The sequence below is a fragment of the Miscanthus floridulus genome, chromosome 14, assembly GCF_019320115.1.
Source record: "Miscanthus floridulus cultivar M001 chromosome 14, ASM1932011v1, whole genome shotgun sequence".
NCBI classification, from domain to species: Eukaryota; Viridiplantae; Streptophyta; class Magnoliopsida; order Poales; family Poaceae; genus Miscanthus; species Miscanthus floridulus.
Window position 1 is genome coordinate 26,399,629 of NC_089593.1, and position 23,441 is coordinate 26,423,069.

The following is a 23,441-nucleotide window of genomic DNA, read 5'->3' on the forward strand; positions in this document are numbered from 1 at the left end:
TGATATCGAATCACCAACTACCAAATTTAGACCTCTCTTTGGTAAGACATCATCAAATTTAGAGTGACAGTGCTATTGTCTGGAAGTAAACTACTTGTCTAGCTAGCTTAACTGTCTCCTAGTTTAGTAATGGAGAGATTTGCCTGAGATCAGGCTTATGTGCCTAGCTAGCTTAACTGTCTCCTAGTTTAGAGTGGGCTTCTATGAGAAATGAGTTACAGATACTCTCTAGGAAAAGCTAAGTGCATAACTGGTTTGTGATGGAAGATAATGGTTATTTACTTCCAAATGACCACTTAAGTGACAGTGCTATTGTCTGGAAGTAAACTACTTGTCTAGAATTGTATCCGATATGTATCGAGGTCCATTCAACCACACTTTAAATTACTTGTCGAGGAAAGGCAGAACAATATGGACCAATGTTGAACTAGGGACCAGTTGTTAAGACATAAAGTGCTGAAAATAAATCTAGATAAACGCTAATAATAACAACCTTTGCCAACTACTACTAGATCACTAGAAAGATTTCTAAGGAAAAAAGGTAAGTCTGAAGATTGTGCCTCCAGCATATCCAGCGCACCCTAGAAAGAAGAGAATAATAGAACTGCACAGTAGCTACAAGCTCTACAATATTCAACTAAGACTGATACATCTCATCAGACATGGTCCTTCTAAATGTACATTTCAAATTTACTCCATCCCAAATATCAGCTAGAGTTTTACCCTTTTCATTGACTATCCTGTAAATGGGCCAAAATTGAATGATCAGGCTAGAGGAGCCAAGCCAATTATCCTCCCAAAATCTAATTTTTCTCCCATTGCCTACTTTCCATCTATAACCCATCTTAGCAGCTTGAGCAGCCCACATGAACCCCTTAAAAAAGCTAGAAGCCCCTACTGTGCTCGATTGGAAGATGTTGGGGTTGGAAGTGTCATACTTATAATCAATGAGCTCTTTCCAGAGCTTCTTTATTTAAATTGTACCTCTTAAGCCAAGAGGCCAGCAAACTGATATTGAGATCTCTAAGACTTGGTAGACCTAACCCCCCATGTTCCTTACACATAGACACTAGTTCCCAATTAGCTAAGTGGTATTTGTGATTTTCCACAGAGTCATTCCACAGATAGTTACCCATATGAGTGTTGAGAATCTTTATAGCCCACTCTGGGAACTTAATGAAGGATAGAAGGTACACTGGAATACTTGCTAGACATGTCTTAAGTAACATGGCTCTAGCAGCTAGGGAGAGAAGTTTACCCCTCCATCCTGAAATCTTCTTTAGGATCTTGTCCACCAGAGGCTGGATATCATCTCTTGTTAAATTATCATAGTGAAGAGGTACTCCTAAGTATTTAATAGGAAAAGAACCCAAAGAGCAGGAAAACAAGTGTGCTAGCCTATGTGCTTCAGATGATTCTAGATTCAAAGGAACCAATTCACTCTTATGGAAGTTAATCCTCATACTAGAAATCTGCTCATACCACATAAGAACCCCTTTAAGATTTCTCAAAACTACATCATCTGCTTTAGAAAAAAACAGTAAACTTACCTTTGGAGCAATCTCACCCTTGATCCACAATAGGCGAACTCTTGGGTTTGTGAAGTTGATAAAAATTTCTCTGTTCACCTCACACTTCATGACGCTTGTTGCTTGCGCCTTCTCTTCATCTGAGAGCTCTTCCATAGATTCCAGAAGATCCATACACTTCTTGATAGAATAGTCACCTTTACTTGTTTCATCTAGTGATTCCACAAAAGTTTTGCTTTGCTTTATCTTGTGGTCCAAATAGCCTTGTAGAACTCCAGCAATGCTTCTCTTTTTCCCACTTCCTGATCCCTTTTGTCCCGAACAAGCAGAGGAAGCTGGTTCTGCTCCAGTGAGGTCTATAGGTTCACTTGATGCCCTATGATCATCCATACTTGCAGAGAAAGGGTTCATGCTGCTATCTGGAGCATCTATGTCACTGGCGTTGACATGTTGAGTGGAAGACGGTGGGTGCAACTCAAGTGGCTCTGTTGATGTGAAATTTAATTCACCTGTTGCAATGCTTCCTGTTTCATGTGGATAAATAAACTCAAGTCACATGAATGTCCCAAAAATATTAGCAGAAAAGGATAGTAGTAGTAGGAAAGCTACTACTGTACAGAACACACATTGAAATAAAAAGCTCCCAAGAACATTCCATGCAACAGTATCAGAAGACACATAGGTTTTCACAATAGTATAGTCAAAATTACACATTGCACACTTGCATTTCATATCTTTGCGCAACACACATGGCAATCACATGTAATCAAAAGATAGTCAGCCATGTAGGCTGCATAACATTTGGCCATCCCTAATCTGATAAACTAGATCTAACACATAGATGGATCCTTTTATTGTTTCTTAAGTTGCAAGCGCTGCAATAAGAAGAATAAAGCTAAAGGAACATGAACCTCCAAAGCACACCTGACAACTGGTATTTTATAACAGTAAAAGTAAGTCAATACATATCCTGCTTTCACATAAGAGATAACCATATGCATTCAGGGTAGACCTGGGAGCAAACATGCTTCTAAACATATCCCTAACACACCATGTGAATACAAAACAAATTAAGGAAACCATGACTGAAAGACCATGTTTTGATGTGCATAGATAGCTGGCAGCACTATTGCAAAGCAATGCAATATTGTGTTCAGTGAAAACAAGAATTGACAATTAAATAATGGCAATAGAAGCACATGCTATAAGAGAAGGTATGGATTTTCCGCTCAGCCCACTTTCCAACATGCAGGTTGCGTGCACATATGCATAGACAAAGTCCAAATATCATCAGCTATAATTGCCAACTGAAAGGAATGGAACAATTCTGGATAAATAGGTTCAAGCTAAAGGATGCTCTACTGAACCCCAACTAGGAGTTCAGGACACAATTTGCAAAACAGGATGATATGTGATTAATAAATAATAGGTTCAAGCTATAGGATGCTCTACTGAACCCCAACTAGGAGTTCAGAACACAATTTGCAAAACAGGATGATAGGTGATTAATAAATAATACGTTCAATTTGCATGTCTGTAAAGCTATTTGCAGGACAGTTACACAGCTGCACAGTTTGAGAAACACATGTTAATAGTTCAAAAAAAGCTATTTGCACTAGTAGCTGAATAAAAAGTTTACCTTCATACACTTTCTCACACTCGTGATACAAAGGAAATGCTTTTGCTTGGAACTTCTTAAGCCTTGGATGATCCTGGCAAATGCAAACTAAAGTTAGCAGCATAGTAACAAGCCAAATTATCTAGCAAGTGAAATGATCTTACAACATACATCAATAAGTTTCTTCCATTTATCTGGTAAAGCATTGATCATGCACAAAGAATCATTCCAGCCAACCCCACTTTCCTTAATCTCTGCCCGAATGGCCTTGTAGTTTCCTTTAATGTCCTTCTCCTTATCTTGAATCTGTGCCTTCGAAAATCCAGTGGATGGAAACTTCTCATTGAAATGCTTTATGATACTTCTCCATCCTTCAGGTGACCAACCATTTTGGCCCTTAAACCTTTCATGATTGTGTTCTTGAAGTACATCAAGAAGTCCTTTCTCATAATTAAAGCTCCATGATGCTCTTGAGCTTTGTCCTTTAGTCATAGCTAGAGTTTACAAAAATAACATTCAAACACAACTGTAATAGTTTGGCGACATATAACATAACTCACATAGATAGGAAGTCATAAACATAGATGTCTTGTACAATAGCACATTGGCATGTTCAACATTTATTACATAACACCCTACAAAATAATCTTCATGCTCTACGACTTGACTGCTACTTCCTAAGCACGACTTTGATTGTAGCGTTCCCACATTTGCATGGCAATCTGATCTCTTAGGACGTTTGCAGCATGGTCTTGTAAATTCAGCGACTGCACATCATTTTGATGATTATCATCTCCTTGTGGCAGATCAACATGATCAGATTCTGGTATATAAGTAGGTTGGTGATCTAGCCAATTCTCGTCACCATTTAGACATCTAATTATGTTATGAAATACAGCGGCTGCTGCTGGAATTTTTATTTGAGATTCTATGGGATGATGTGTTCCCACTTTCAGAATTTGAAACCTTTTCTTAAGAATCCCAATAGCCCTCTCAATATGGTTTCTAAGAAGTGCATGACGATGATTGAAAAGCTCTTTGTGATCAGCATATTCTCTTCTTCGAGATGAGCGCCGCCGAAACTCAGCAATGTGATATCTAACTCCTCGATAAGGCGCCAGGAATTGTGGTGCATTTGCATACCCACCATCCACAAGATAAAACTTTCCCTCAAGAACTTGGAAACCCTTGGAAATAGCTGATCGAAGAACTCCAGCATCTGAAGCAGACCCTTCCCACCCACAAGAGATAAATGTGAAGTTCAGGTTGAAGTCACATGCTACCATGACATTCTGAGATAGTGTGCCTTTCCTATTCCTGTATGGGGGGGCTTTCTCTTCTGCAATTGTGATAGGCACATGTGTGTCGTCGATAGCATCAATACAATTCTGTAAAAAAATGAAACTTAAAAACAGAGCAAAATGTTGGAGAGACAGTAAGGTCTAGTGTTATGCCTTACCCGAAAAAAGGGCCAAAATCTAGGATCCGTAGCGATCTTGGGGTGAGTTTGGTTGGAAGTAGGAAGCTTCACAAATATATATGTGAGAGTGGGAATGATATTGAAAACTGCCCTTATGTGCCTATGGACAATTTCACCACTATGCTGAAATGTTTTCTTCAGTCTATCATTGCTAGCATTGTGTGAAATCATATACATAAACATCCCTAGCTGCTCCTCAACGGTAACACCTCGTGTGTCACGCAATAGACCCTCACGCCTAAGATAGTTGCATGTCTCCTTAAATATTCGTGTCTCCATACGAAACTCAGATTTACACCAATTCTCGTGCCCCTCCAGAATTTCCTTCACCTTCTTAGCACCAGTATACTCGGAGGTATGCTCTGGCCTCTTCTCTTCATTCAGACATTCAAGTATTGCGGGAACAATGACAAGAAACAATTCATCATCTTCTTCTTCTTCCATCTGTATGAATTTTCTAATTTTCTCCTTCCTAGAGCCCATTATCTAAAAGTTGCAAATAAAAACAAGCTGAGATATTATCCTACTTGTGTATTTATAATAAAGTACGTGTTAGTACTTTATTTTTCTCTCTGAACCGAACAAGATCACAGGTAGCAGTACTAATTCTGCAAGCATATTCATAGTGTGACCCTTATATTTGACATTAACATCAGCTCTATACCAGCTGAGATATTGGACTACTTATGTATTTATAATTGAAGCCTATGTTCCAAAATACCAGCTCTATACCAGCTCTATACCAGCTGAGATATTGGACTACTTACAACAACAACAACAACAAAGCCTTTAAGTCCCAAATAAGTTGAGGTAGGCTAGAGTTGAAACCCAGCAGAAGCAATCAAGGTTCAGGCTTCTATAACCAATAAACCAACAAACTTCATATCTGAGCAACTCATATAGAGTTAATAAAAAACATCTTTATTAATCTAGAAGAACCACTGAATGTAAACAATGAATCCACTATATTTGATTTTCCTCTGATTTTCATATTTCTTGACCAACTAATACCAATCGATAGCAAGCTAACTTACCAAGGTTAGTTGTTGGGATGCAACCAAATAAACCTTCCCAAGCAGATAGAATGCATTTCCCTTCCAAGCAGATATTGGACTACTTATGTATTTATAATTGAAGCATATTCATAGTGTGACCCTTATATTTGACATTAGCATCAGCTCTATACCAGCTAAGACAGCTAGCAACCGATGGAAAACAAACAGCTACTACAAAGAAATCTCTGAACTGACTGAAAAACGAAGTCTGCAGCTGAGTTTTACCTGAACTCTCCACTGGTCAGTTACTACTGACACTCTAAAATGCAGCTGCAGTGCGCTATCTGAAAAACAAAAACAGAGGAAACCTTGAGCCAAACAAAGAGCAGCAAGCTAGTTTGACAACCTCAACTGAACTGGAGTCATTAACCTAATGTTCAACTAAAAAAAGAAGCAACCAGTCGCTGCAGCTAACAACTGAACTGGATTGCAGTACAACTGAACTGGATTGCAGTTAACTGAAATCTGCGCATAGTTAACTGAAGATAGGCATGCAATTAATTAATGTATCATATCCCTAAAGCGTATGAGAGCATACATCCATCCGAAGTAATGACCATAATAATTCTTTAACTTGAGACATATTCATAGTGACAAGCATCAGCTCTATACCACAAATTCATAGTGACATATTCATAGTGACAGTCTAATAAAAAACATGTCGTGCACAACTATCAAGTGACAAGCTTTCCAGGATGCTATTGAATTTTTTTACTCAATTATGTTACCTCCATCTAAATAGACTCGTATGGAAGAATACTGAAAAAGTAGAAAGTGCCTTGTATACATAATTACTGAGACCAGAAGTTTTTTAACCAAGATGCATTCACATTCCTATTTCTAGAAAAGGTGCAGCTTTAAAATGAATAATGGTATTTTAAAATGTGCTACAGCTACAGCTACAGCTATTACTGACTAAATTGATCTAGCCCAGCGGCAAATTCTCAGGTGATATTTTAAAATGAATAACGGTATTTGCCATTACAGCTACTATATTACAACTAATATTTGGCTTCTACCATTACAATCGATTTCCCAAATTGATTATCTTGGAAATAGTTTTCTGAAGGAATATAATGTTCTGAATAGCCATTTTGTGTCAGAGAGCTACCATACTATGCCAGAAAAAAAACTTTTTTAAAGAAAATCTGAAGCAAGAAAAATATTTTCTTGTGATCACAAGAAACAGTATTAATTTCTTCAGAAAATATTTTTCTGAATAGCTTGTTCTGAATAGCTTGTTTTCTTTCACAGCAACAAAAGACATTAGGCACGCTTGAGAACTAAACGGACACTAAACTAAACAGAGATGGTTAAACACAAATGGAACGAGAAGAGAGATGGATTGTACCACAAACAGAGATTACATATGCAACTTGTCTTTGTAGCCTTGTAGGTTTAGGTTAACAAGCTATTGTAGATGAAGAAATATGTGACGCTAGGAGGAACCAAATCCAAATTAAGTAGGAGGAACCAAATATGCATACAGTGCAGCACCGTGGATTGGAGGCTACCTAGGTAGACATTGCAGTTTGCAGAACAAACAACAAATACTGCAAAATTAAAGAATCCGAATCCACATAAAAAATATTCACACATACAGATATAGGAGCACTAAATTAAGAATGCACAAGTGATCTGCCATTGACCCAAACATGCTCCAGTGGAAAGAAATCGACAGGATTGACAATAAAAAAGCACTGGTCGCCATCAGACCACCACACAATTCATGAACACCCAGCAGATCTAAAAGAAACGTACAACAAGAGGAGGAGGTAGCGTCCAACCTGTGGCTAGGAGTCCACCAACGGGAAGGCTGATCGGGGATGTAGAGGGTGCAGGCAGCAACTCGATGAGGGTGGAGCTAGTGGATTGGGGACGGAGCAGCGACGGGCGGCGCTCAAACCCTAGGCTCCATAGCGGCGCTCTGCGAGGAAGACGAAAAGAATAGATGGCCTGTGAACGGAGGGAGCAAAGATGCGGAGGAGCACGAGTAGGAGAGGGGTAGAGCTCGAACCCTAGCCGCCATGGCTTACCTTGCGAGTCGGAGAGGAGGCGACGCCGCGCGCGAGAGAGAACGCGATGGGAAGGAGAAACACGAGGTCACAGGCGTTTATTCCCTCCCCCGTGGATCAACGGGTAAGGACCGAAAAGCCACGCGTATTTTTTCGCCCCACGCTGTATCCAAACGGGTACCGGGGCTACAAAGGGACGCAGAATCACGGGTGTTTCTCCGCCCGCGGATTGGACGGGGATACCGGCGGGGGTCGCTGCACCCAAACGAGCCCTTAGCATTAGCGCGTGTGTCTCAGTGTCTGGTTTAGGGGTAGGCACTAGCGCTAACCCACTTTCTCTTACAGTTCGCGGCCAAAACTTCTACTATGCCTGAATTATAAAAATGACTAAGAGGCTGTTTGGATTGGAGCCACACTCCGTGCCACGGGTGTGGCCCGCCATCGTTAATTAGCGTAGCGTTTGGTTTCTTCGCAGCTTTAGGCAGCCACAACGCCGGCACACTCATTTTGTCGCCACACTCTGTGGCATTGGATTTTGCCGCCATATTTGTGACGCCGCCGCAACTCGCCGCAGTTGGGGCGTGGTAAAAGGTCGCGTAAAACCGAAAGTCTACCTCTAGAAATCTTTAAAAAAATCAAATCAAAAACTGCACAGAAAAAGATTAGAAAAAAATTATGTGCACAAGCGGTTGCCGCATAGTCACAAGTCACTCTAGCACGTCCATAGAGTTTCAGACTATAGTGACGGTATAGCGGACTAGCGGTGAATAGTTCTTTTTAAAAAATAAATATACCGGCTAACCGAAACAAATGTGGAATTAAAATTATTAATTTAGCTAGGACTACACTCCTCTATCTAAATTATCAAGCACCTTATAAAAGATCCTAATCAAGCAACTAAGATATCGGACTAGCTAGAGCTCACCTAACCAATTCTAGGAGCAATGTCACACAAACATATACCACTAGTACTTCAAGCACCGGGGAGCTCCTACACATGCTAGTAGCAAAAGCACAAAGCTCCTAAGCTCACTAGCAATGCACAATAACAAGGCTACACAAGCCAAATTATAAAGCGTAAATTACTTAGCTACACAAACTAAGAAATATAACTAACAAGGTTACTAAAACTAAATTAGTTACATAAGGGAGCTACTTCTATGCTATACAAACAACAATGTAACTAGCAGTGTGCTGGCATTGTGGCTGCCTAAAGCTACGAAGAACCCAAATGCTACGCTAATAAATGATGGCGGGCCACACCCGTGGCACGGAGAAGCACAATATATGAAATATAAATACAAGCTTGTGTAATAGAGAATGCAAACCAATGGAGAGACAAGGATGACACGGTGATTTTTCTCCCAAGGTTCACGTGTTTGCCAACATGCTAGTCCCTGTTGTGTCGACCGCTCACTTGGTGGTTCGACGACTAATTGGCATCACCCGCCAAGCCCACACATCGGGCACCATAAGAACCTACCCACAAGTGAGGGTAGCTCTATGACATGCTCTACTAGTGTTACTCTTCACGTCTCTCGCGGAGTGAGCATGGTACCCCTCACAAATACTTCTTCGGAGCACCGCACAATCTTCTTGCATGCTTCACGATGGAGAACTTGCCGCCAAGCTGTCTAGGAGGTTGTAAGGAAAATGGACCATTTGGCCCATTTAGTTTAGATTTTGGTGTTTGAGGAACAACATGACCCTTTGGACTAATGTTGGTTGCTAGTATAGAAGGTATAGTTCAAATAGATGCAAGGCAGACTTTGACTTGGGCAATGAGGTGATTCGGATGATCAAAACCTCAAGCAAGACATTAGAAGCTTTTTTGAAGACCTGCAAGACATGCTAGAATTCAAATACACCAAGCAGTAGAAGCGCGGACACAAATACACAAACCAAGTTGAAGCCACTCAACCCGAGACAAAGAGGTGAATGAATTGAAATTGTCTCATGATTTTGGATCTGCTCAAATTGACATGACACTAATTCAAAGCTATAGAGCTTTTCATTAGCTTTCCGAAAAGTCCAGCGCCTCCCAGGGTCCGGAAGGAAATAGAGAGCATCCAGAGTGCACCAAACTGACGGAACCCAGTCTGGCTTCAGCGATCGGACCCAGACAATGCAGGGTCCAAAACTCCAAAATGTGCAACGTCGCCTCTTCACCGCTCGCGCTACAACTAGACCCGCAGCTCAGTGTCTGGTCCTGCCCAACACCTGGGTCCGGAACACTTTGTGCCGCTGCTGCCAACAACCGAACCCGATGTAGCCCTGGGTCCGGTCCTCTGGGTCCAGAGCTCCATAGAGTCGCACCTTGCCTAGGGTTGATGACCAGACTCAACCACTCAAGGTCTGGTCCTCCTGTAGCCAGGGTCCGGTTGTCGACAAAATATCATCGGCAGTCCTCCGAGGGGTATCCCACGAAGGTAGATTGATCGGTAGGGGAGCGTGAGATCAAGAACAAGAAGGCAATAGAGACACACGAGTTAGACAGGTTCAGGCTATCAGTATGACGTAATACCCTACTCCTGTGGTCTGTTGGTTTGTATTAGCTATCATGTGATATTATGTGAGTTTGGAGGGGTCCTTGCCCGCCTTATATAGTCCGGGGAGCAGGGTTACAAGTCGGTTAGATCTAGGAGATAACCAGAAAGTAATAACTGATTACAAGAATCTAGGGATCATACATATCCTAATAGATCTCGTAGTATCTTCAGGATATCCTCCAGATGTCTTGTGGGAGGCGCCGAGCAGAGCCGTGCCACCAAGGCTTCGTCTTGTGGGCTAGGCCGCCCCTAGGGGCGCAGCCCATGTGGTCTGCCGTGGGTATCCGAGGTCATACCCCCCCACAGCTAGTCCCCGAGCGCCTTGTACCCATTGTGCAATGCCGTCTTGAGCTTGTCCGAGCAGGTGCAAATGAAGCCGAGCAGTATGGACTCATGGTCCAACCACCGTGATGAATTGCCGAGCAGTCGTGAGCAGTTGCCGAACAGCATATACTAATGCCGAGCAGTGCGACCCATAACCGAGCAGCATAACCCAAGCACGTCTTGCCATAAGGGTGTAAGGAGCTCAAGTTTAGAATAAAAAATTTCCTCGCAGTGGACGAAGTGTGCCCACTTAGAGTCCGACCATGTGTGAAGGAGATATTCTTCTTTAGCTTCAAGCAGCATGGAGTCTTCTAGAACAAAGCAAACACATTCACCGTGAGGTGAAGTGTGCCCACTTAGTCCCCGAGCCTGACAGTAGATGACGTAGTCATGTGGTGCTAGGGTCAGAAAGTAGAGAACCAGTCGAGCAGGCAGCCAGTCCCCGGGCGTGACCCCAAAAAGAGACAAAACACATTCACCACAAGGTGAAGTGTGCCCACTTAGTCCCCGAGCCTGACAGTAGGTGACGCAGTCATGTGGTGCCAGGGTCAGAAACAGAAAAACAATTAAAGACCAGTCAAGCAGGCAGCCAGTCCCCAAGCTACAAGCGGAGATATCGGAGAAATCAAACCGTGGAGAAAAAAACCGGAGTAACAGCTGTATATTGTCGGTTACTGAGCCTCAATAAATGGCGGAGAAGGCAGCGATTATTCAGCGAGTAGCAACTGACGGCGGCGATAAATGGGCGATGTGGGCTGTAGTTGCGCAAAAGCCCACGTTACGGCCACCTTGCTGTTGCGGAGGATTCGAAGAGGCACAAATCGCGGGAACGGTTTCCCAAAAACCCTCGACTGCGAAGAGGTGGGAAAAGTGCTTTTTAACTGCGCCACCGCATCCCAAGTTTCCACCTTCACCACTTTGCCATTTCATCTTCCTCTGTAGTCCTCACACTTCTAGATTCGCACCCACGCACGCTACCGGCTCCAGCCCCCATCCAGATCTAAAAGATGGTGCCAAAGAGGAGAGCTGCGAACCCGAAGAGAGCGAGCCCAAAGAAAGCAAGTGCCGGAGCCAAACATGACAAAGAGTGGATGCCATCGCGCACGAGAGAAACAGAGCTCGAGTCATTGGTGGCGGTGGGCGTGCTTCCAGACCATGTCACCGCCGGATGGCGGCCAGCCAGTGGTGAGCCCTTCCCAATGCCCAACACTGATGAAGTTGTAGTCTTTGAAGATTATTTCTGGCATGGGTTGGGGTTCCCAGTTCATCCATTCCTGAGGGATCTATTGGAGCTCTGGGCGGTTAGTCTGTGTAACCTCCATCCCAACACCATTCTTCATATCTCAATATTCATCCATTTCTATGAGGTGTTTCTTGGGGTTCTGCCACAATTCAACCTCTTTAGACATCTCTTCTGGTTGAAGAAGAAAGGTAGTGGTGGCTCCAGGGTGGTTAGCGGTGTCTATTTGCAGCTCCGGGACGGAATGGCCAGCGAGTATATTAACATACCGTTGAACACTTCTCTAAAAGGGTGGAATTCTGAGTGGTTCTACATGAAACAGAGCCACCCTGCAATCTGCTACGACGTCCACCATATCCCAGAGAACCAGAGGAGCTGGTCGGAGAAACCGAACAGTGTTGACATGGAACAAGTGATGGAGCTCCTCGACCTAATTAGAGGCATGGAAATTAGAGGTGAACTAGTGGCAGCAAGCTTCATAGTGCGCCGTGTCCAGCCCTGCAAGGAGAGGGTCCACCTGGGTTTTGACTACAGAGGTGATGACGACGGGACCTAGGAGAGAATGGAACGACTGACGAAAAAGAATGTCCTGGAGTGGGCCGCAGAGCTGTTCGCTCCAACATTTCGTTCACCTGGCCAAAGCAAATGAGGGTCTTCAATTGCACATATCCGCCCCCAGAGGTAATCATCTCGATTTTTATCCCTGATACTTTTAATCCTAAAGCATTGACGAGCAGTGAACTGATTTGCTTATGCAAAGATCCATTCGCAGGAAAGAGCAGTGTATTTCTCCAGTGTCCCGAGGGGTGATTGGCTGAGGGGAGTAGATGCCCGGCCACCAGCTCGATCTGAAGAAGATGCGGCCAGCACCCCATCAGAATCCTAAGGCACCGACGCTGGTCGGACGGGGAGTTCACCCCTAGTGACGGAGAAAGTCCAGGGGAAGAGGGCAGCGATGGATGAGCCATCCTAGAAGAAGAGAAAAACAGCAGCTGCTGCTCCTCTCAAATGAGGCGGCATCTCGCTTGGTAGCGACCAGACCACTTGACCACGAAGGACCGCGGTGCTCAAGTGGTCTGATGACGATGAACATCCAGTTGCTCCTCCTTCGAGCACCCAAGCACCTCCAAGCAGCACACGCATGGAGGAGCAACCAAGGGGAAGCAAAGAAGTCCCCAAGCACCAGGCGACAGAGGTTCCCACTGGCCAGGCGACGGAAGTCCCCGAGCAACAGGTGGAGGTAAATCCAGAGCGATGGGGGAAGAAAACCCTAGAGCAGTAGGCGGAGCAGAGGCCGACTGTGGAGGAGGCGAGACCTTCACCCCCAGAATAAGGGAGTCGACCCAACAGCCGCGCCTAGGGGCTCGGGCAGGTATCGTCGATTTAAAAAATTGCACCGGCAGACCAAACGGTAAGTACTCTCATATTGGAGTTACTTTGCTATCTTGTCTTAGCTTTGTTGCCGATTGACCAAATGATATGATGCGGTGCAAGTCATACGGAGGGTCTGGACCTGTCCGCCCAGGCTAACGAGCAGCCTCGGGCTGATCCCGGAGCGGAGGTAACGCCGTTAGCTCCCATGTCAGGGTCCTCGGGTGCTCGGCAGCCGGTGGAAAAGTCAACCACCACTGCGGGTGGACTAGGAGATGGTGAGAGGTCGGCGTCGGCAAGGGACGGGTCAGCGACAATACCTGAAGCAACGACGATTACTGTCGGGCCCTCGGGAGCTAAAACTGGAGTTGTCAGTGAAGCACCAGAGTCTGGGTCGGCGAAACCAATGGGGCCCGAGGAGCTAACAGCGCCCCCAGAGGCGTCATAGGGCATGGTTGGACCCGCTGTTTGGCCACAGAGCCCCCTAGTGGTTTCTTCTGCTGCTGCGGAAGAGGAGGATGAGGTGGAGGAGATCGTTCGTGCCGAACCTCGAACCCAATCCGTCTGAATCCTCCGCAGGCGCGGTGACGAGGTGGTAGTTGTCCAGGAAGAGGACACCCCCAAGGAGATAAGGAGGCTAAAATCCACCCTTGCCGGAGTAATAAAACAAATTGAGGTTAGTACTCAATCCTGAGTATTCAGTTTTGACGTGGGAGATCGAATACCATTATTGTCCTTGTAAATTTCAGGGAATAAATCGGACTGCCGAGCAGCGGCACCAGTTGATAAAGAGGATGGAACCCCTTGCTGAGGAGAACCAAAAACTCAAGGAGGCGATAAACCTCTCGGAGAGACACACCCAGAGGGCCCGGTGCGAGCGAGACCTCGCTGAATCCAACGTGCGGGACCTGGAACATCAGAAGGGAGTCATGTCTAAACAGCTGGCGACTATGAAAGAACAGCTGTGGAGCAAGTCTGAGCAACTGGCCACTACCTCCACACAATTGAAGGATGCTTCTGAGCATTTGGAACAGCTGCAGAAAGTCTCCGAGCAGAAGAAAGGTACGTGTGATCGACGAAAGTGCTTTGCATAGTTGGATACGCTTACTTGTGGTGCTGACTGTTGTACTTGTAGAACAAGATGTAGAGCTTAGCCAGCTGTGCTAGGCCCTCGAGCAACTTCGAGAGGAGAAGGCGAAGGAGACAGAGTGAGCGAGCAAGCTAGCCGAGGAGCTGAACGGTGAGTATTCTCTAGTCGGGGTTACGGTTGAAGTAACTTCCTCGCTTGATGGAACTTTGTAATGCTTGTAGACTACCGTCGGAGGGTCAAGGCACAATTCGATGTGCTGGAGCAGGACGCCCAGACCCAAAGGGACAAATTTGATGCCATAGTTACCGGAATCAAACCAGTGCTCGACTGCATCAACCCAGAAGTGGCTCCTCAGCCTAATGGCAGGCCGCCGCACCCGGACATCGTCATTGAAAGATGCAAGACGATGTGGGAGAGCTTCAAGGGCTTCAACCACGATGCCGTTGTTACCGCCGCTACCCACGCCCTTGCTATGGTTTGGTCCCACTATCCAGCCACTGACCTTCAGGCAATAGGGGGCGGGTTCACCGAAGGACTGAGCGAGGCAGAGACCCAGTAGCTAGAGGATGAGGTGGAGGATGCAGCGAAGAAGTTGGCAAGTGATATAGACCTGTTCGGCGAAATGGACGACCATGGTGGAGCACAATGATCTACCTGGTGGATATCATTTGTAATTTCTGGATAGTGTAGCTGGAATGCGCGAAGGCGTAAAAAACACTTATGTATACGATAAATATTATAAGGTGCATGTGGATGCGGTTAGATTGAATTTTGGCAAAAATAATCTCCATAGTTTTAACCACGTAGTGTAAGTAGAGTCCGAGCAGTTGGTTCGCTACTGACCCATATGGCCTCGGCTAGCCCGTAGTCCATAGCGTCGATCGCGGAGCCCGTGCACATGTAGGAGGAATAGGCATGACCAAGGAACCGTAGCTGACCACCCATAACGCAGAGCGCAGAGCCCGTAGCACGTGTAGGGAGAGATCAGAGACTGGGTCTTCTCCATAGAGAAAAGAACAGAACATGGGCTACACGGCGGTTATCAAAATAACTTGGAGATATAGGTAATATAACCGGCGTTCGAGCAATTAATTCTATGCTGAGCCCTCAGCCTTGGCTAGCCCATAGTCCATAATGTCGAGCACGGAGCTCGTAGACGTGTAGGATGAACAGGCGTGACCAAGGAACCACAGCCAACCACCCATAACGCAGAGCGCGGAGCCCGTAGCACGTGTAGGGAGAGATCAGAGACTGCTTCTCCGAAGAGAACAGAAAAGAAAGTATGTTGCTCGCTGATCGGTGAAATATCTTGGAGATTTGGAGCAAAATGTTCGGCATTTTGGAGGAACGTTTTGTGACGGTTCGGAGAGAACGTATTCGGCGAACTGGAAATTACGTGTTCGGCGAATTGGAGAATACATTCGGCAAATTGGAGATTACGTGTTTGGTGAATTGGAGAATACGTTCGGCGAATTGGAGATTATGTGTTCAGCGAATTGGAGAATACGTTCAGCGAATTGGAGAATACGTTTGGCGAATTGGAGAATACGTTCGGTGAATTGGAGATTACGTTCGGCGAATTAGAGATTTAGAGAAACATGGTCGGCGACAACGTTGGTGGAGCTCGTCATGAAGTGGCGTAAAAACCCGGTCATTGTAAGTGGAGATTTAAACCATAGTGGAGAAAAAATGGAGAAAAATTATGGAAATCAAAATTTTATTCATCATAAAGTGGAGAGTACATATCTGAGGCATTTCAAGGATAGAAACGTATGACGTGCTCGATATGCCAGGAGTTAGGAACATCGATTCCATCTAAGTCACATAGGCGATAAGACCCTGGTCGGGTAACGTCTTTGACGACGTAAGGTCCTTCCCAGGGGGAGGAGAACTTGTGCATCCCTTCAGTTTTCTGCTTTCTGCGAAGGACAAGGTTACCGACAGCAAATGAACGACCATTGACGTTGTGGTTGTAGTACCTTCGCAAGCCTTCTAGATACTTGGTTGTGCGGACACAAGTGATTAGGTGTTCCTCCTCGGCCCTATTGATGTCCTCTGTCCAAACAGCTGTGGCTTGTTCTTCATCAAAATTTTCCACCCTAGGTGCTCGGAAGGCGATATCCGCTGGAAGTATGGCTTCTGAGCCATAAACCAAGAAGTATGGAGACACGTCGTGCTATGACTATCTTGAGTACGCAATCCCTAGACTACAGCTGGTAGCTCTTTGAGCCATCTGCCCGGATGTTTATCGTCTTTCTGAAATAATCTCTTTTTGAGGGCATCTAGTATCATACCGTTCGCCCGTTCGACCTGACCGTTGGCTCTAGGATGGGCAATGGAGACTTAATTGACAAAGATACAATGGTCTTCGTAGAAATCCCAAAAGTGATGGCCAGTGAATGTAGTTCCAAGGTCGGTGATGATGCTATTCGGGAGACCAAATCTGTAGATGATATCTTCGAAGAGCTCGACTACTTTCTTTGCAGTAGCCGAGACGAGCGGTTTATATTCAATCCACTTGGAGAACTTGTCGATGGTGACATACACGTACCGGAAACCACCTGGTGCTGGTTTGAAAGGGCTGATCATATCTAGTCCCCAGCATGCGAAGGGCCAGGAAGCTAGGATGGTTTGCAGTTCTTGCGCCGGCACGTGTATTTGTTTAGCGAAAAATTGGCATCCTTCATAACATCGGATGAGGTCTTCTGCATCAGAGATGGCTGTGGGCCAATAGAAACTAGCTCGGGAAGCCTTGCCAACCAGTGTTCTCGAGGCCGCGTGGTTGCCGTAGGAACCAGAGTGAATTTCGAGGAGTAACTTCACTCCGTCTTCTTGGGTGATGCATTTTTGCAAAATCCCTTCCTTGGTACTTTTCCTCATCAAGTTGCCATTTACCAGCACGTAATGTTTGCCCCCAACGAGTTAGGCATTCAGTTTCAGTTTTATCGGCTGGTACATCGGCGCTAGAGAGGTACTTGATGAATTGTTCCCTCCAATCGGCGGTCGGCAAAGGTACCGTAAGTACCAGCTGCTCGGTGGGTGGAACTTCTTGGATTTCTTTTTCTTCTTTAATGGATGGTGTCACAAGATCTTAGACGAAGACCCCGGGTAGAACCACGGCACAAGAGGAGCCCAACTTGGACAAGTAATCGGCGATCTGATTTTGGTCGCGTACCACGTGGTGGTACTCGATACCGTAGAACTTCCCTTCAAGTTTCCTGATTTCGGCGCAATAAGCATCCATCTTATCGTTGGAACAAGACCAATCTTTGTTAAGCTAGTTGATGACCAGCGCGGAGTCCCCGTATACCATAAGGCGTTTGACGCCGAGCTCAACAGCTATACGGAGTCCGTGGAGACATGCTTCGTATTCGACGGCGTTGTTGGAGGCCGCGAAGTGTATCCGGAGGACGTATCGGAGCTTATCCTTGGTCGGCGTGATGAACAGAATGCCCGCACCAGCACCATTGATGTTGAGGGCGCCATCGAAGTACATCACCCAGTGCTCAAGGCAGGTAGCGGCGATGGGCTCTTGGATCTCGGTCCACTCAGCGACGAAATCAGCGAGCGCCTAAGACTTGATCGTAGGCCTGCTTCTGAATTCAATGGAGTAAGTGCTGAGCTCGACGGCCCACTTGATGATACGGCCGTTGGCCTCTTTGTTGCGGAGGATGTCCCCTAGAGGGAACTCGGTGACCATGGCGATCTTGTAATACTCAAAGTAGTGGCGGAGTTTGCGCGACATAATCAGGACGGCGTATAACAACTTCTGGACCTGAGGATAACGAGTCTTGGGCTCGTTAAGAACCTCGCTGATGAAGTATACCGAACATTGCACCTTATAGGCGTGTCTGGCCTCCTCGTGTTCGACCATAATTGTTGTGCTGACGACGTGAGAGGTAGCGGTGATGTAGATCAGGAGAGTCTCGTCGGACCATGGCACCGTCATGTTCGGAGGCTTTGTTCTGAGGCCTTGAGGAGTTTGAAGAAAGGTAAACTTTTTTTGCCGAGGTGTGATATGAAGCGGCTTAATGCAGCCATGCAGCCAGTAAGCTTCTGTATATCCTTAACGCATGTTGGCCGTTTCATCTTGGTGATGGCGGAGACCTTGTCAGGATTGGGTTCTATGCCTCGTGCGCTGACAATGTAGCCCAGGAGTATACCGGATGGAACTCCAAAGATGCACTTTGAAGGGTTCAGCTTCCATCGGTATCTTTTTAGGTTGGCGAATGTTTCTTCGACGTCGGCGATAAGATTATTGGCGGTCTTGGACTAGATGACCACATCATCGATGTAAGCTTCGATGTTGCGGCCGATCTGTTGATCGAGGCACATCTGGATAGCCCGTTGATAAGTCGCCCCGGCGTTCTTGAGTCTGAAGGACATGGTGGTATAGCAATACGCGTCGAAAGGCATGACGAACAATGTCTTGATCTCATCTTCTTTCTTGAGAGAGATCTGGTGATAGCCAGAGTAACAGTCAAGGAAAGAGAGTAATTCGCAGCCAGCGGTGGAGTCAACAACCTCGTCTATCCGAGGCAAACCGAAGGGGTTTTTGGGGCAGTGTTTGTTAAGATCAGTATAATCAACACACATTCTCCATTCTTTATTCTTTTTTTGAACGAGAACAGGGTTCGCTAACCAATCAGGATGATACACTTCTTTTATAAATCCGGTAGCTAAGAGCCATTTTATTTCTACCCTGATAGCCTCCTTCTTGTCTGGCATGAATCGACGAAGTTTCTGCTTGATCGGTTTGGCGGTCGGCAAGACATTCAAGGAGTGCTCGATCTTCTCCCGTGGTACCCCCGGCATGTCTGCAGGTTTCCAAGCAAACACATCGGCGTTGGCACGTAAGAAGGAGACGAGCGCGCTTTCCTATTTAGGGTCAAGGTGAGCCCCAATCTTCATGGTCTTGGAGGGGTCGTCGAGCCCGAGGCCAACCTCCTTCACTTCCTAAGACTTGGCGAAAGCACGGGGAGGTTCCAGCTCTGGTATCTCCATGTCGGCGGGTAGCATTTTGGCTTCGGCAACCATGCTGGCCATCTGGATGGAGAGGTCGGTAGCTTTGGTGAGAGCGAGACTCTCTGTCTCGCAGGCGTAGGCGATGGAGAGGTTAGCCCGCAGAGCCAGAACTCCTGCAGGCAAAGGCATCTTTAGCACCAAGTACACATAGTGCGGTATAGCCATGAACTTGGCCAGAGCTGACTGACCAAGTATGGCGTGGTAAGCGGTGTTGAAATCGGCGACGTAGAAGTTAATGTGCTCAACGCGGTAGTTGCTCGCTGTGTCGAACTATACTGGTAGCGTGATCTCTCCAAGCGGTTTGGAGGCCCTGCCGGGTACCACACCCCAAAAAGAGGAATCAAAGGGCGTTAGATCCTCTAATCCGAGGCCTAGATCCTTTAAGGCTCTAGCGAAGAGGAGGTTCAGAGCGCTCCCACCATCGACGAGCACTTTTCTGAACAACACCTTTTGGACAGTTGCGTCGAGGACAAGGGGGAAGCGCCCTATGTAGGAAATGTCTGCCCACTAGTCATCCCTACTGAAGGTGATGGGAACCTCAGACCATGGGCGATAGCTGGGGTTGGCGACAGCGTCCTTCGCGGTGACGTTGAGCACCCACCGTGCGGCGAGCTTCCGTTCCCTTCTGCTTTCGATGGAGGCAAGGCCCCCAAAGATGGTGGCAACCACCTTGTCATGGTCCTGGAAGGCATTGCTATTGCCCCCAAGTGATCGGCGACTGCCGGTTCCGCCATTGGCGTCGTCGTCAAGCTTTTTGTTTTGGAATTCCTTCGCCAACCCGAGGTAGTCCTTCATTTTGTGCTTGGCGTTCTTGTGGAGCGGGCATGGGCCATCGAGGATCTTCCTATACTACTCATCATAGTTGCGCTTGGCACGAGGTTCATTGATGGCAGCGACGATGTGGTCTGGCCGACGGCGGCGATTTTAGCTAGACTTAGGCCCTTCTTGCCGATCTTGACCACTGTTATAAGGATAACTACAGTCGTCGAAACGACGGTCGCTATGGCGTCAGTCGGCGGGGCGGTCGTCATACCAGCGTGTTGGTCATTGGGTGCCCGCATCCTCATTGAGGCACACCTCGGCCTCCTCGGTATCGGCGTACTGGTCGGTGGTTGTGATCATCTCGCTGATCCTAGTAGGCGGCTTCCTGTTGAACTTGGAGCGGAGCTCGCGGTGGTGGAGTCCTCGGATGAAGGCGGTGATGACCTCAGCTTCCATGATGTTGGGGATAGAGTTCCTCATCTCGGAAAAGCATTGGATGTAACTGCGGAGGAGCTCAGACGGCTTTTGGTCGATGCGGTTTAGGTCGTGCTTGGTGCCCGGCCGAGTGCACGTGGCCATGTAGTTATCGGTGAAGACTTTTTTCAAATCCACCCAGGATCCGATGGAGTCCGGGGCAAGGCTGGTAAACCAGCTCATGGCAGCAGGCGTCAGCATGACAGGAAGGTAGTTTGCCATGACATTAGAGTCTCCTCCAGCGGCACGGACAGCAGTGGCATAAGTCTGTAGCCACTGTGTCGGGTTCATTCTTCCATCGTAGGGCTCAACCCCAGTGATCTTGAAACCATGGGGCCACTGAAGCATTCGGAGTGTCCTTGTAAATGTCGGAGGCCCCTCGGAGTTGTCGATGCCGTCATCAGCGGTATTACCACCGGCGAGTGGTTCGACAGCTGAGTCTGGGTTACCATACTCTTGTTCGTACTCCTGACGGCGGTAGATTTCATCTTCATGGCGACCAAATCGGCGTTCGTCAATGAGCCGTCGTGCATCTCGATGATTGTTGAGATGCACCCGGATGTCCTGGTCGACCTCCTAGTCATGTTGGCAGTGATGTTCGGCGCGATCGCCCCTAGCTCCACCTTGGGGGGGCTACCTATCATCATGGTGCTGGTCGGTGAAGCGACTTTGGCGGCGGTCGGTCCTTGTGGCAACTGATCGGCGGATCAAAGTGGTGGAGTGAGAGGGTCTCTGATCCTGGCGGATCTCATTGACCTGATAGTGCGCTGCTTTAAGCATGGCAGCGACCTTGGCAAGCCCAGGCATCTACGAGAGGCGGGCGAGCTCGTTGGCGGCTACTGCCAGATTGGCGCTCGGAGTCCTGAAAACATCGTGGCCATCAACGCGGAGAAACTCTTCATCGAGGTTGCGCTCGAGTGGCCTCCCTTGCAAGTCGAGCTGCTGCTCGGCCATCACGAGGGCGTGCTCGTTTGCTCAGCGTTGTGCGTGGTTGACGTTCCGGTTCTCGTGAGCGGCGTGTTCCTTCTTGGTCTCGCCGTTCCGAGGGGGGCTATCGACGCTGACGTTGAAGATCGCCCCCCCCCAGAGAGGAGGGAGAGGAAATTGTTCAGCGGAGGTTTCGGCGAGGGTCTCTATGGAGTCTTGGGACTCGGAGCCTGGACTCTCCTCCAGAATGGTGTGGAGGGACACCCCAGGGTGCCGGCTAACATGGAGCATGTTGACGGCCGGCAGAGGCTGGTCGGCGAACTGGTCAGTGAAAGGATGAGCGTCTCCCACCTGGTCGGCGAATTTGCCCCTTAGGGCATCTTGGAAAGTGGCGACGGCGTTGGCGAGCCCGAAGGGCAGAGCCATAACTCCCGGAATCTTTCAAGCAGCCTCCGGGAGGTGTAGATTGGTGGGTGGTCGGCGCTAAACAAGGGTGTCTAGAACCAATTCGGCGATGGAGAGGCAATCGGCGAGCTTGTGACCAACCTGGTCGATGGATGCGATCAGATCGTTGCTGTTGATCTGCCTCCTCTAGTAGTGAGGAAACAGGCAGCGGGTTGTTGACGAAGGCGACCGCAGAAGTGGTTCCGAGATTGGATCTATAGTCGCAAATGCGGGGGTGATCGGCGTAGAATCGATCTGCACCGGCTCGAGGAGCTCTCTGACTCCATCAGCATTGATGATCCACGAGATCGATCCGACCGTGAAGATCTGGCCGGGCTGCGGGAGGGACGAAGAGCCTACGGAAAAAACCATCCTGTTCGATAAGGAAAACAGCACGCACAGCCCCTACCTAGCGCGCCAACTGTCGACAGAATATCGTCGACAATCCTCCGAGGGGTATCCTACGAAGGTAGATTGATCGGTAGGGGAGCGTGAGATCAAGAACAAGAAGGCAACAGAGACACATGAGTTAGACAGGTTTAGGCCGTCAGTATGACATAATACCCTACTCCTATGGTCTGTTGGTTTGTATTAGCTATCGTGTGATATTGCGTGAGTTTGGAGGGGGTCCCTGCCCGCCTTATATAGTCCGAGGAGCAGGGTTACAAGTCGGTTAGATCTAGGAGATAACCGGAAAGTAATAACTGATTACAAGAATCTAGGGATCATATATATCCTAACAGATCTCGTAGTATCTTCAGGATATCCTCCAGATGTCTTGCGGGAGGCGCCGAGCAGAGCCGTGCCTCACAAGGCTTCGTCTTGTGGGCTGGGCCACCCCTAGGGGCGCAGCCCATGTGGTCTGACATGGGTATCCGGGGTCATACCCCCCACACTGGTCCTCCCAGACCACCTCGTTTTCTTCTCCAAGTTGATCCATTTCAACTCCAACAACTTCTCCTTTGCAAATGTGCCAATACCACCAAGTGTACACTACCATGTGTATGTGTGTTATCATTTCACAAACATTTTTCTAAAGGATTAGTCACTCAATTCACCATGCCACTAGATCCTAGCAACGATGTAAAGTTAGATCATTCGAGTGGCACTAGATGACCGATATGCAAAAAAGTTTGCCCCTCTTGATAGTACGGCCATCTATCCTAAACCCAATCATGCACTTCTCTACACAACCTTTGACTAGTGAAATGAAATGCCCTAAGGTTATATCTTTGCCTTGCGTATTCCATTTCATCTCCAATGTTGATGCAACACATGCACCAACCAATCATAAATGATATGATCCACTTCATATCATCACGTAAACGTATTGGTTCATTGATTTTGACTTCACTTGCTCTTCACTGTTGCATCGGTCTATCGGCGGCAAGTCATCAATCAACTTGCCCTTCACACTTGCAACCGGTCCATTAAGCCAAGTCTTGTTTTGATCTTCTTCACCTTAGTCACATGACTCCATATTATGTCTCATATGCAATGAGCTCCTTCATCACATATGTGAGCCTTGCAACAAATCC

At 47.0% G+C, this 23,441-nt stretch overlaps 3 protein-coding genes across 3 annotated transcripts; all 3 read right to left on the reverse strand.

The window, feature by feature from the left end:
* Positions 1-1,393: 1,393 nt before the first annotated feature.
* LOC136503228 (uncharacterized) lies at positions 1,394-7,911 on the reverse strand. Its single transcript, XM_066498373.1, has 6 exons — positions 7,719-7,911; positions 7,470-7,609; positions 3,319-3,641; positions 3,169-3,241; positions 1,551-2,053; positions 1,394-1,417 (listed from the first exon to the last, which is right to left on the reverse strand). The coding sequence occupies exons 3-6, from the start codon at positions 3,637-3,639 to the stop codon at positions 1,394-1,396; spliced, it is 921 nt and encodes a 306-aa protein (XP_066354470.1). The 5' UTR covers positions 3,640-3,641; positions 7,470-7,609; positions 7,719-7,911.
* LOC136503229 (uncharacterized) lies at positions 3,825-5,110 on the reverse strand. The gene is made up of 2 exons (XM_066498374.1): positions 4,607-5,110; positions 3,825-4,535 (listed from the first exon to the last, which is right to left on the reverse strand). The coding sequence occupies exons 1-2, from the start codon at positions 5,108-5,110 to the stop codon at positions 3,825-3,827; spliced, it is 1,215 nt and encodes a 404-aa protein (XP_066354471.1).
* A 12,429-nt stretch (positions 7,912-20,340) lies between the features above and the next one.
* LOC136503230 (uncharacterized) lies at positions 20,341-20,880 on the reverse strand. The gene has a single exon (XM_066498376.1). It carries the CDS (start codon positions 20,878-20,880, stop codon positions 20,341-20,343), a length of 540 nt encoding a protein of 179 aa, XP_066354473.1.
* Positions 20,881-23,441: the final 2,561 nt, after the last annotated feature.

Coding starts and splice junctions, on each gene's coding strand:
- LOC136503228 (XM_066498373.1), bottom strand. CDS start 3,639: ATGACTAAAGGACAAAGCTCAAGAGCATCATGGAGCTTTAATTATGAG. Junction 3,242..3,318: donor AATGGAAGAAACTTATTGAT/GTATGTTGTAAG, acceptor TGCATTTGCCAG/GATCATCCAAGGCTTAAGAA. Junction 2,054..3,168: donor GTGTGAGAAAGTGTATGAAG/GTAAACTTTTTA, acceptor CACATGAAACAG/GAAGCATTGCAACAGGTGAA.
- LOC136503229 (XM_066498374.1), bottom strand. CDS start 5,110: ATGGGCTCTAGGAAGGAGAAAATTAGAAAATTCATACAGATGGAAGAA. Junction 4,536..4,606: donor GATTTTGGCCCTTTTTTCGG/GTAAGGCATAAC, acceptor ATTTTTTTACAG/AATTGTATTGATGCTATCGA.
- LOC136503230 (XM_066498376.1), bottom strand. CDS start 20,880: ATGCTTCAGTGGCCCCATGGTTTCAAGATCACTGGGGTTGAGCCCTAC.